This window comes from Psammomys obesus, unplaced genomic scaffold (genome assembly GCF_907164565.1).
Source record: "Psammomys obesus unplaced genomic scaffold, mPsaObe1.curated_primary_1811, whole genome shotgun sequence".
NCBI classification, from domain to species: Eukaryota; Metazoa; Chordata; class Mammalia; order Rodentia; family Muridae; genus Psammomys; species Psammomys obesus.
This window is the reverse complement of record NW_026596430.1, coordinates 1,438,995-1,450,158: the sequence shown is the minus strand read 5'-3', so window position 1 is coordinate 1,450,158 and position 11,164 is coordinate 1,438,995. Positions and strand designations below refer to the sequence as shown.

At 46.0% G+C, this 11,164-nt stretch overlaps 1 protein-coding gene across 1 annotated transcript; it reads right to left on the bottom strand.

Moving 5' to 3' along the window:
* Nucleotides 1-2,719: 2,719 nt before the first annotated feature.
* Lrit1 (leucine rich repeat, Ig-like and transmembrane domains 1) lies at nucleotides 2,720-10,448 on the bottom strand. Its single transcript, XM_055597812.1, has 4 exons — nucleotides 10,327-10,448; nucleotides 8,052-8,518; nucleotides 5,423-5,728; nucleotides 2,720-3,696 (listed from the first exon to the last, which is right to left on the bottom strand). Exons 1-4 carry the CDS (start codon nucleotides 10,446-10,448, stop codon nucleotides 2,720-2,722), a joined length of 1,872 nt encoding a protein of 623 aa, XP_055453787.1.
* Between the last annotated feature and the right edge of the window lie 716 nt (nucleotides 10,449-11,164).

The window sequence follows — 11,164 nt, the reverse complement described above, 5'->3', positions numbered from 1 at the left end:
AGACAGCTTACATCCTCTTCTCATAACTTGGTTTTGCCTTTTTGTATCCTGTAAGTGGAAAGGCAACTGAAAATAAGTGACTTTGGACATACCATCTGTGTAGGGAGGAGAAATACTGTGCTGTAGTTTGGAAAATATATGATGGAGATGTCATGAAACCATGGAAACGGATAGGCATTGATTTGCAACTACTAAACTAGCCACCCAGAGCCAGAGCACCACAGGATCACCACAGCCCAGTTGGCAGCTGGCCTTTAGTACAGAAACACCAGGAATTCTTTCTCCAGGCTACTTAGAGAACATTGTTTTCAAGGGATGAGTTACACTAAAAGATTAGTATGTAAACCAGATACCATTTATTTATCGTTTGCCAGAGAGTTTGTTTTAGTAACATAGGTACCCATGAAAACAATCCAGAATGACTCTTCTTTCCAAGAGAAAAGTCAATGAGGACAGAAAACATAAAAGACAACTGATACATGAACATTAGGAGGCCAGGCATCTTGGAGGCAATAATCGCCCACACCTTGAAGGCAGCCCTCCTAGACTGCTGGAAATTTTTATTCCCATCCCCATTTTTTTTCCTCTTTCTCCTCTCCTGCCTTCTCTTCTGTCTCTCAGTCAACATTTCATTTTTTTTAATTTTTGTTTTCTGTTCTCAAGCTCCTGATTTTTTCTTCCACAAAGTTCAAAAAAGCTAATTGGATTCTGCCTCTAGTTTGTTGTCTGTTTTGATAAATAAGATTTTATTGAATCATAAGCATGCCAATTAACTCACATATAGTCTATATTTGTTTTTCATTCCATTGGCAAAGACAGAGCTTGTGATATTCATTATCTAGTTTTGTTTATTAAGAAAAGAAAAGTCATGTTGATCCCCAATGGAGGCAAGGGCATTACTGTCCAACCAAAAAGATTTTCTTGCTAGTGGTAATAACCTATATGTTATAATCAAATGCAACCTTTAAGGGAGTGAGAGAAAACATCAAATTCGGTGACTCCATGTCCATATGCACATGTGTTCATGTGGCTCAGATCCTAGGTTTCTGTGGCTGCCAAAAATTCATTTTTCATAGTGAACTTGCTGTGGGCTACACTTCAGAGATCAATACTGAGTGAAGACATAGCATCCAAAAAGCTGTCAAAGACAAAAATTCCAAAAGACAATCCTTCCCTCCTTTATACACATATACTTGGTTTCCATCCATATTTACTAATGAGGTTCTTAGTTTCCTCATCAGTAAAATTAAATAGCTCAACCTCCAGAATGGAGGTTAGAAGCATTTTGTGAAGTCTTTTACAAATAGGAAGGAGGCTTATATCTAGTCAATATTCACATGATGTGAATTATCTTGTATGGTACTAGTTAAATAATTTCTTTGGATCACTTCTGACTCTGAAAGTCCACAGTTGTTACCAAAGGAGTTGTTATCCATCTTCTTTGTAGACAAGTAATAAATGGAATCTTCTGCTAGGACCTTTCACTCATTCCTGTGCGCAAACATCTTAGCAGTCTCTGCATGAGGCAAAACTTAGCAAAAATTCTTCTCCTGTGTGTCCTTCTGGGTGACCTGAAAAGCTCCTAGATACTCTCCAAAACTGAGAAAATTTCAGAAAACATTGCCTAAGCTCCTCCGTGGGGATGGGCCAGGTGTGAGAACAGATTGAGCATGACAGTGCCCTCTGTTGTAGATGCCTCTTGGCTCTCTCTCAAGTCTGGCATGTTGGGAGGAAAAGAGCAGTAGTCTCTAGAATTTATTGCAAATAAAATTATCTCCAAGCACCCCAAAGGATAAATGTTAGAATTCAATGAGGTGGACACATGAGGATGAGGGGTGTGTGTGTGTGTGTGTGTGTGTGTGTGTGTGTGTGTTCAAAAACATGGCTAATGTATAGAGAAACTGTGTATATGAGTTAGCGTAAATGGAAGCATGATGCAATGTACAGGGTGGTAAGGACTCACCAGTAGAACCAATTGTCCAACTGCCTGGCTCAAAGTTTGAGCTGCCACTGCCCAGGGTCAGTACTGTAGCGGACTACGTTGTAACCATGTTTATAAAATGTTTTCTCTTCCATCACCACCTTCAGAGGATTAGTATCTTTGCTTGCCTCCTTAAAGTTGGATTTGGCCATGAGACTGTCTTTGGCAGATAGGAAATGAGCACAAGCAGCAATGTGCCAGTCTCACACTAAGACATTCAGAGGCATTGTAAGATTTTTGCTCATTCCTCTCATGTCATCTGAGAAAACCCTGCCCCAGGTAGCCACTGCTGCTCTCCACCTCTGAGCCCCAATGGGACATACATAGCAGAGCCATGCCAGTCAACCTACAGACACATAGTGTGACAATAAATATCTAAATGCTACATACCAGAGAGTTTTTGCTTTTATTTGTGATGCAGCAGAAACTGACGACTGGTACAGGTAAAATACTTAACACCTGTTTCTTATCCAGAAAAATAGAGAGAAAAAAAAATGGTTCCTGCTATTAATGGTTGTTATGAGAGTTAAGTGAGTAAATGCCTATGAATTACCTTGGATGCTTGCCAGCACACAGTAACTGCTTAAAAGGCTGTGTTAGCTATTGTTGGTGTAAATGTGCAAGTTACCAAGTACCCAAACAGTAAGGGTGGTTGAGCACACAGCCAGATATAAAAGTAAGTGTGTGAGACTGACGAGGAAGAATGGCTAGGCAGGTGTGAGTGGAGATTCATGAGACTCAGCAAAAGTACTCATTGATACGTTTGCCACCCCTGACTCCCCAAATCTGGGAGTCCACGCTGGATCGTGCTGAGAGAAGCCTGTCTGCCTCACTGAGGCTGCTTCTGGACAGCTCCTCTGAACCATCCTCACTGTGGCCCAGTCTTTCCAAATTAAAGTAGGCACCAGATGCCTCTGCAGAGCCCCGAGTGCGGCACTTGTGGCAGCGTCTCTGGAGAGCCCCACAGCAAACCAGCAGGGTGGGGGGCAGCGCGATGATGGCAGCCACGCTGATCACCACCATATTGATGAGCCGCTGTGTGCCTTCTGCATCCACTACCTCATCAGTGGAGAAGATGACACACTGTTCCTTCTTAGGCACCAGGCCTCGCACACAGACACACGCCACATACTTGGTCTTTGGAGCAAGTCCCTCGATGGTGACGCTAGTCTTCCCAGGCTCCACAATCATCCTTCGCATGTCATGCTGCCCAAAGACTGCATAAAGGACACTAAAGGCAGTTGTGTTCCCAGCTTGAGGGGCCTTCCACACCAAGGACACACTGTGGTAAGTATCTCCCACCACCTTTAGGGACCTAACCACCTGTGCCTCCTGGTGTTCTGATGGCTCTCTGGAGAACTCTCCTGGGACATCCATCTGAAAGTGCTGGAGGGCCAGCTCCTCTTTGATGCTGGGCACTGGGGGCTTGGTGGCCAGGACTCCATGCTCGGGAATATGGGGAACGTGCCTGGCCACCAGCTTATTGTTGTAAGCAGCAGCTTCTGCTCCCTCCCCTGTCCTTGCCCACAGGACACCTGGCACCCCATTATATTCTGTTGAGGTGTGGGGCTCTGTGACAATCAAGGAGATAAGTGTTTCAGAAGCCCCTAGGAAGTTCTTGGCCTGGCAGATGTAGTCTCCAGAGTCAAAGAGAGACACAACAGGCAGATCCAGCGAAGTCCAACTTGAGCCATCACTGGAGACTTCCTGGTGCACTAGGGAGAGAAAAGGCAGATATGGAGGAATGGGTGAGTTGTCTCCACAGGCTCTGTTCCAAGGCCAAGGTCACAGCTCCCGGCCTACCCATAGTGTAGTGAGTAGTAGTTATCCCCCAAAATACTGGCATGCACTCAAATCTCAACCCTTCAAGGCCCACCTCACTGCATTACTTAAAAAACTGCCTTCTAAGACTGAGGAGACCAGTTTACCCTTCAGATCCTAGAGAGTTGCAAAAGTGACCTCTCAGGGAAGCAGGCAAGTGCACGAGGCGGGGGGGGGAGGGTAGGTAAGTTCAGGGGTGAGCATGAGGCAGAGGATAATCTGGAACGGCCATACCCACCGTTGCACACCTCAAAGGACAGGTGTAACCAGCACCTTCACCTCTGTGGTTTTGCACAGTGGAGCCTTTTGCACTGCTATGCAAACTGGCCCAACCCCCCCCCCCTCTTTTTGTAGAATATCTTTTTTGATAATTTATTTATTTTTTTACACTTTATTTACTTTGTATCCCCCATAAGCCCCTCCCTTCTCTCCTCCTGATCCCATCCTCCCTCCCCCTTCTTCATGCATGCCCCTCCCCAAGTCCACTGATAGGGGAGGTCCTCCTCTCCTTCCTTCTGATCTTAGTCTATCAGATCTCATCCGGAGTGGCTGCATTGTCATCTTCTGTGGCCTGGTAAGACTGCTCTCCCCTCAGGGGGAGGCGATCAAAGATCAGGCCAATCAGATTGTGTCGGAGGCACTCCCTCTTCCCATTACTATGTAACCCACTTAGAGCAACAGTTGCCAGCCTTGCTGAGGAAGACAGTAAAAAGCTTGGCATGATGTGAGATTTCCTGGTTAGATGCTAAGAAATTATTGCTCCTCAACTTACTTTCTGCCTATGTATGGCTGTGATTCTTGTCCATGCTACCACCATAACAGAGATGATCTGTCTCTGCCCACACAACTCACCCAGAATAGACAAATCACACACCCTATGAAGCTAGAGCTAGACTGACTGGAATCCCAGCTTCTTCATATTTGAGCTGTGTGATATGCAAAGCATTTACCTCTCAGCACTTCCATTTATGTGTATGAAGAAAAAGGATGATCAGGTTGCCTTTTACAGTTTTGTCTTGGTTTGGCTCAAGGTGGGTTCATTCTGAGAGGAAGTCCCATGTCGCTTAGTCTACTAACCTACCCCTAACTCTCTATGTAGCTAAGACTTCCCTTGTAGTTTTGATTTTCCTGTCTCCCAAATGCTAAGGTTGTAGACTCAGATCCCCACACCCAATCTCACCTGCTTTTTAAAGTTCAATGATATTATGGACATGATTTATTTTATGTAATGTTGGACTCACATGAAGATCTCAACAGATGGCAACTCCATCATTAATTATTCCTGATGATTCTGGGTTAATGTTTTTAAAAGAAAACTTGCTAAAATATTAAATGCACTTAGAGCATTTTTCTCCCTAAAAGCCAACTTTGTATTGCTCCTAACATGGGCCCCAACTTTCTGATAATAAAGTGGCCAATGAGATATAACAGGAAGGGTTGAGGACCATTGCCATGGTCAATGTTCAGCATATGAGCAGATTCTATCCAGTTACATTCAGACAGACGAGAGCCCATCCTGGCTTATAGCAGTCCCTGCGAACACTGCCCACTCTCCATTTGGGAAGCTGACCAGCTGTATCAGTCCAGCACTCAACACAGAAGGTCTTGCTGCTCACACACCTGTACCATTGAGTGGGCGTCCGTTGGCTCTCCTCCAGCTCATCTCAGGTCCTGGGATCCCAGTTGCTCCACAACGCAGCAATACTGTACTACCCAAGGGGGATATGATGCTGGTCACCCCTGGACGGACCTCTGGGCTCTGACACTTTCTCAGCTCCAGCTGGCTGAAGGCCACTCCAGCTAGGCTGCGTGGGCTGGCACACTTCAGTCTAGCCTCAATGAAGACCAAGTTTGAAGCCCAGCCATCTAGGAGATAAACCAGGTCATAGAGCCGACAGTCACACACCCAGGGGTTGTCCTGAAGCCCTGCAGAAGTGAGAGTGAGTAAGAGGTTAACTTTAGATCTTCAGCTGCATTTTTCCTCTGGGAAAATGAGGCAGTTTATCCACTCAGAATGAGTCATCAGAATTGACCTCCAATCCCAGCTACTAGCCTTGCCAGATATATGACCTGAGACTTGGTTTTCATCTTCAGTGGCAGTGTTGTTTTCCCTCACAGTTTCTTTCTTCATAAATAAAGTGCTCACAGTATCAAGAAGTAGAAATCACTAAAAAATACTCACTGGGTCTGAGGAGATGGTTAGGTGAATAAAGCCTTCTGGACAAGCATGGGGAGCAGAGTCTGGGTTTCCTGACACACATAAAGTCAGGCGGGCATGCGGAAGGCTGTATTCCTAGCACTAGAAAGGCAGAAGCAGGAAATTCCTAGAGCAAGCTGTAGTTAGACTAGCTAAATCTGGGATCAGCGGGAGGCCCTTCCTCAGTAATAAAAATGAAGATCAGGGAAGACAACTGACCACCTCCGGATTTCTACTTACGTATGCCTGTATGCCTGAAACATACACTTATGCTTATACATATGCAAGCATGGGTGTCCACATGCTACATACACATAAAATATGCCAAGAAAGCCTTTCTTAGAGACCATATGAATGAGTGATTCCACATACTATTGGTGAAGAGTGAAAACTGTACCAGCCTTTCTGCTTATTTATCCATTTTGGCTTTCTTGTTTGTTTGTTTCAAGAAAAGGTTACTCTGTGTAGCCTCGGCTGTCCTGGACTAGCTTTATAGACCAGGTTGGCCTCGAACTCACAGAGATCTGCTTGCCTCTGCCTCCCCAAGTCTTGGGATTACAGGTGTGCGCCACAGTGCCTGGCTATGTACCAGCCTTTTTAGAAGATATGAAGCTGATCGTGAAATATTAATGCAAGTACTGTTTTAATCTGGCAAGCTCACTTCTCAACTTCTATCCTTCAGAGACATTTTCACACCCATGCATGGCTGACAGTGGGACCTGTATGGGACCTAGGTCCTCTCTGCACGTATGATACAGTTGTGTAGCTTGGCCTTTTTTATGGGACACCTACAGGAGCTGTGTCTAACTCTGTTGCTTGTTTTTTGGACCCTTTCCCCCTCCTAGGTTTCCTTTTCTAGCCTTAATAGAAAAGAAGGTGCCTAGTCTTACTGTAACTTGGTATGCCAGAGCTAGTTGGCCCATGGGAGACCTGAACTTTTGAAGGCACTGTGGATGGGGAGTGGGAAGGGGAGGTGAGGAGGAAGGACTGGGAGAAGAGGGGGGGGGAATTGTCAGCACTGTGTGAAAGATTAATTAATAAACTAATTAAAAAAGAATACATGGCTGAGAATAGTCTTCTGTGGCACCAAAGGTGGTAATGAGACAGTGGAAACAATCTAAAGGCCTTGGGGTTGCTTTTATGTGGACTATTAATAAATGAACTTGTCTCATTTGCGTTTATCTAGAAAAATCTCTGGGATACATAATTGGATGAAAAATTGGTTCTGATTAATACATGGAATATGATTTTTAAAAATTCAACACGAGGAGTGGGTGATGGCTTGGTGGTGAAGAGCACTGGCTGGGCGGCTTTTCCAGGGGAGCTGGCACCTACATGGAGGCTCACAGCCTCTGTAACTCTAGTTACAGGAGACACAATACCCTCTTCTGGCCTCTAAGGGCATCAGATACATGTGGTTCAAAAACACATGGAAAAATTGTAACGTCACACCCAGCTTTTCTTTGTGTGTGTATGTATATATTTGTGTGTATATGTAAACATGTTGTAAAAGGTAAGGAACTTGTATGTAAACATGATACTTAGTAGCTGCCCTTGGGAGAAGGAGAAGAGATTAGGGTAGGAAAAGGGACAAGGGAACCATTGGACTCTTTGCTTTGTTTTTAATGGCTTTTCCAGTTATGCTGGGATAGTCAGCCCCATGAGCAGGCAGGTGTCCCGGGCAGCAAAGGCTTGCCTGTTTACTTGCGCTATTGGAGCAAGGAGGGATAGAGAGGAACGGGGTCTGGCTGAAATATTTTGCTAGCTCATTCCACCCTGAGCTGAGAAACTGACTTTAAGAGGGCCACACACTGGTTGTGAGATTAGGGAACCCCTTCCCACCCCAGTCTGCTTTCTCCTTCTAATGCTGAAATATGAGGTGGTTTGGCTTGTCTTGAGCTACTAAACCCGCAATTAAGGCTGACATTGTTTCATCTTCCCTCAGAGTAGAAGAAGAATGTGTTATCAATCAGACTCAGAGAGGCTTGGATAGTTGTCCAAGACCCAATATGTACGGGGTTGGTTCTGGATGAAGGATGCCGTCTTGATTACCTAAGACTAGCCTGGCATGATGGCCAGAAAGAAAGGGCCCGGTCTTCAGGTGAGCCCACATGTCCAGCAGCTCCTCGGGAAGCCTCATCAGCTGGTTGCTGGAGAGGTCCAGGAAAGTAAGGTTCTCCAGGAAGTGTGCAGCCTCGGGTGGCAAGGCTGAGAGGCGATTGGCCTGCAAGTCCAGCAGCTGCAGCTGTGGAGTGTCCCTGAGTGCAGCCCAGGGGAAAGTGACCAGTCGGTTCCCAGGCAGACGCAGCTCTCGTAGGCGGCGCAGTCCCCTGAGCATAAGGGCACTGAGCTCACTGAGAGCATTGTAGGGCAGCCACAGCTGCTCCAGGCGGCTGAGAGGCCTGAAGGCTTCTCCAGGCACCCTACGGATGGCGGTTCGCTCCAGGCGCAGCCTGTAGGTGTCCAGAGGAATCGAAGCTGGGGGCAGGGTCAAGTCAGGGTCGCTGCACACCACTGTCCTGGTCACAGAAATGGGAGATATTTGAGCAAAGGTCAGTTCCTTATGAGCTGCCTGTTAACACAGACAACAACTGTAGTGTCTCATGGGTGATGGGCCTGTCCACTGATGTTAATAATTTAACCAAGGAAAAGAGATCCTAATACAGGGCAGGATGCTAGCAGGGAAGGTTTGAGTACAGGTAAAGGAAAGAAACTGATAGGGAAACTGTTCCTAATCAAGGCAGGGTGGGGGTTGGGAGGTAAAGGGGTACGGGGGTGTTGGTCAAGGGAAGTTTGAAGCTACTAAGAGTCTAACCTAACATAAGCCAACCAAAATCAAACAAAACTGGGCGCTAAGAGAAAGAAACATTTGTTTAGGTGCCCATGCTGCCCTTGCCAGCCACCTCCCAACACGAACATCTGCAACTGTGATTTCCAGAGGACCATATATTATATTCAGGATTTGAATGTGAAGCAGGAAGGGTGCTAGGGTGGTCCTCTGCAAGGTTAGAGCTGGGTCTGAGGAAGATAGCTAATATTCAGAGGATGCCTAGATCTTGGGGTACAGTCTATGCCTGTGGCGACCAGAGACCCTCGGTTTCCGCGCAGGCTTTTCAGGGCCTCACTGCCCTTGCAGGGCACTCTATGCAGATGGCAGCCTCTCCCATGCATGGCAGAATCCCAGAGCCTGACAATTAGACCCATGGATTCTGGTACGGGTTTCATCACCAATGGCACGTGACCTTGAAGCATTTGCTCTCTGGAGATGGTGTCTGTGACCAAAAACATCCTCACCATATTTTCCTTAGTCATCAGCCATTTTCCAGGCTGATTAAGCATCAGCCTGTCCTACTTAATGGAGAGAAATTTACTTTCCATACAACTCAAATCATCAAATACACCAAAAATCGGTTCTACCTTTTCTCCAGAATATACAAGATATCTTTTCTGGAGGTTCCTTGCCATTCTCTGCCACCATCATCCTCAATCAACCCAATATTCCCAGGATCATGTGAAAAGGATAATTCCAATAATATCATTTCTATAATCAGAAATCATCAATGGAGGATGATGGATTCCAGAAGGTTGGAAAGTTGATAGGAAAAGCCCTGAGTGAGGGATTGAAATCCTTGAGCAACTTAGAAAATAAGTTTCCCATTGAATAAGCCAAACAAAAAAACAAAAAAAAAAAAAAAAAAAAGAGGAAAATGAGCAACATGAGAAAATCAAGGACCCAACAACCAAAGTGGCTTTGACTTCAAAAGTTCATGAAGAGGAGGAGGAGAAAACATGAGGGAAAATGAAGGACTGTACTGAGAATAGAGGAAGCTTAAAATGGGGGGGTGGATTTAGGGGATAGGTATTCGACCATGTGTCAGGAGGTAAAAGGACTCTTGTAGGGGTTAAGCTTGAGAATGGGAGATGCCTGAGACAGTAGGAGCTGGGAGATACAAAGAAGAAAAGAAAAATGGAAGAAAGCAAATGGAGGAAAAGATGAGATAAGGACAAAACTTCTAGACTTTTAAAGAAGGCTTCTCCCTACCAGATACACAAAGGAAGGCTCTAGAAGAATGTCCAGAACCTGGCCCACACCCTCCTGAGCAGAGTAAACTCCCTATGTACTGAAGATAACATAGCACAAACTGCTTTTCCATGACCGTGGGTTTCAAGGATCCCAAACCCACCATGTCTGGGTTTATCAGATGGCCTTGGATGGGAGCAGGGGACTTGTGAGTAGGTAGGCAGCTGCTGGACATCCAACCCCTCCCAACCTTGCTGGGACCTAGGAAGACTTGGCAACCCAGCCCGCACCTGGTGGGTGTCATACCTGGTCTTGCTGCCGTCACTCAGGATGTGCAGGCTGCAGCTGCATTGAGAGGGGCAGAAGCTCCAGGCCTGGTGAGGTCCCCCAAGAGTGAGGAGCCAGAGCATGCTTAGGGCCACCCACATGACTTCTGGCTCCTCTTGGGCCCAGGCAGGGGCCTATCCCTAGATGTTCTCCGTCCTGCTTGTTCAGTAAGTCCAGCGGCTACCCAGTTGCTCATCTCTCTCCAACCCCCACACAAGGCCATGGGATAAACACAGGCTGGGGATTAGGGAGAGAGCCCCAGCCCCAGCACTCAGCAGCTTATTGCTTCCTGAATCACCTAGTCTTGAGGGGAGGGAGAGAATCCCTCTATAGCAACAACTGCGGCCATAAGAAGCTAGGACACAGCAAGATAAGGCAGATGGGCAGCTACCCAGAGGCCGATGACTAGTGCCTGGCTGAATGTGCTGTCTATTTGCAAAAAGCCTCCTTTCAATCAGGCCATGGATAATAAATCAGAGCAGAACTCTGGTCTCTAATAAAGGCCTTTAAAAATTGCCTCCTATCAGCTGGGATGCAAAGTGAATAAACTGCAATTAATATAAAAAAATTTAACTAAAACTTGTCTTGTGTAATAGCTTCTAGAGAAAAACAAACAAAGGAGTGACTTGAAGCAAGGCTTTCTGAAGGCGGTGCAGAAAGGGACCATGTTTTCAGGGCCTAACACCTGCATTCATATCCCAGGTCATCAGTTACAAACAGAAGTAAAGCTCTCCTACCTGGAGTACTGGTGGAAATCAGGTTTGCCCATCCTTGATTGCCTGGGGGACAGGACTTTCCCACAAACTAGAAATTTCTA

Excerpts from the sequence above, each read along its gene's own strand:
- Lrit1 (XM_055597812.1), bottom strand. The coding sequence starts at position 10,448 with ATGTGGGTGGCCCTAAGCATGCTCTGGCTCCTCACTCTTGGGGGACCT. Across the intron at positions 8,519-10,326 it reads AGTGACGGCAGCAAGACCAG|GACAGTGGTGTGCAGCGACC; the intron begins GTATGACACCCA and ends TTCTGTGACCAG. Across the intron at positions 5,729-8,051 it reads TCATGCCAGGCTAGTCTTAG|GGCTTCAGGACAACCCCTGG; the intron begins GTAATCAAGACG and ends TCACTTCTGCAG.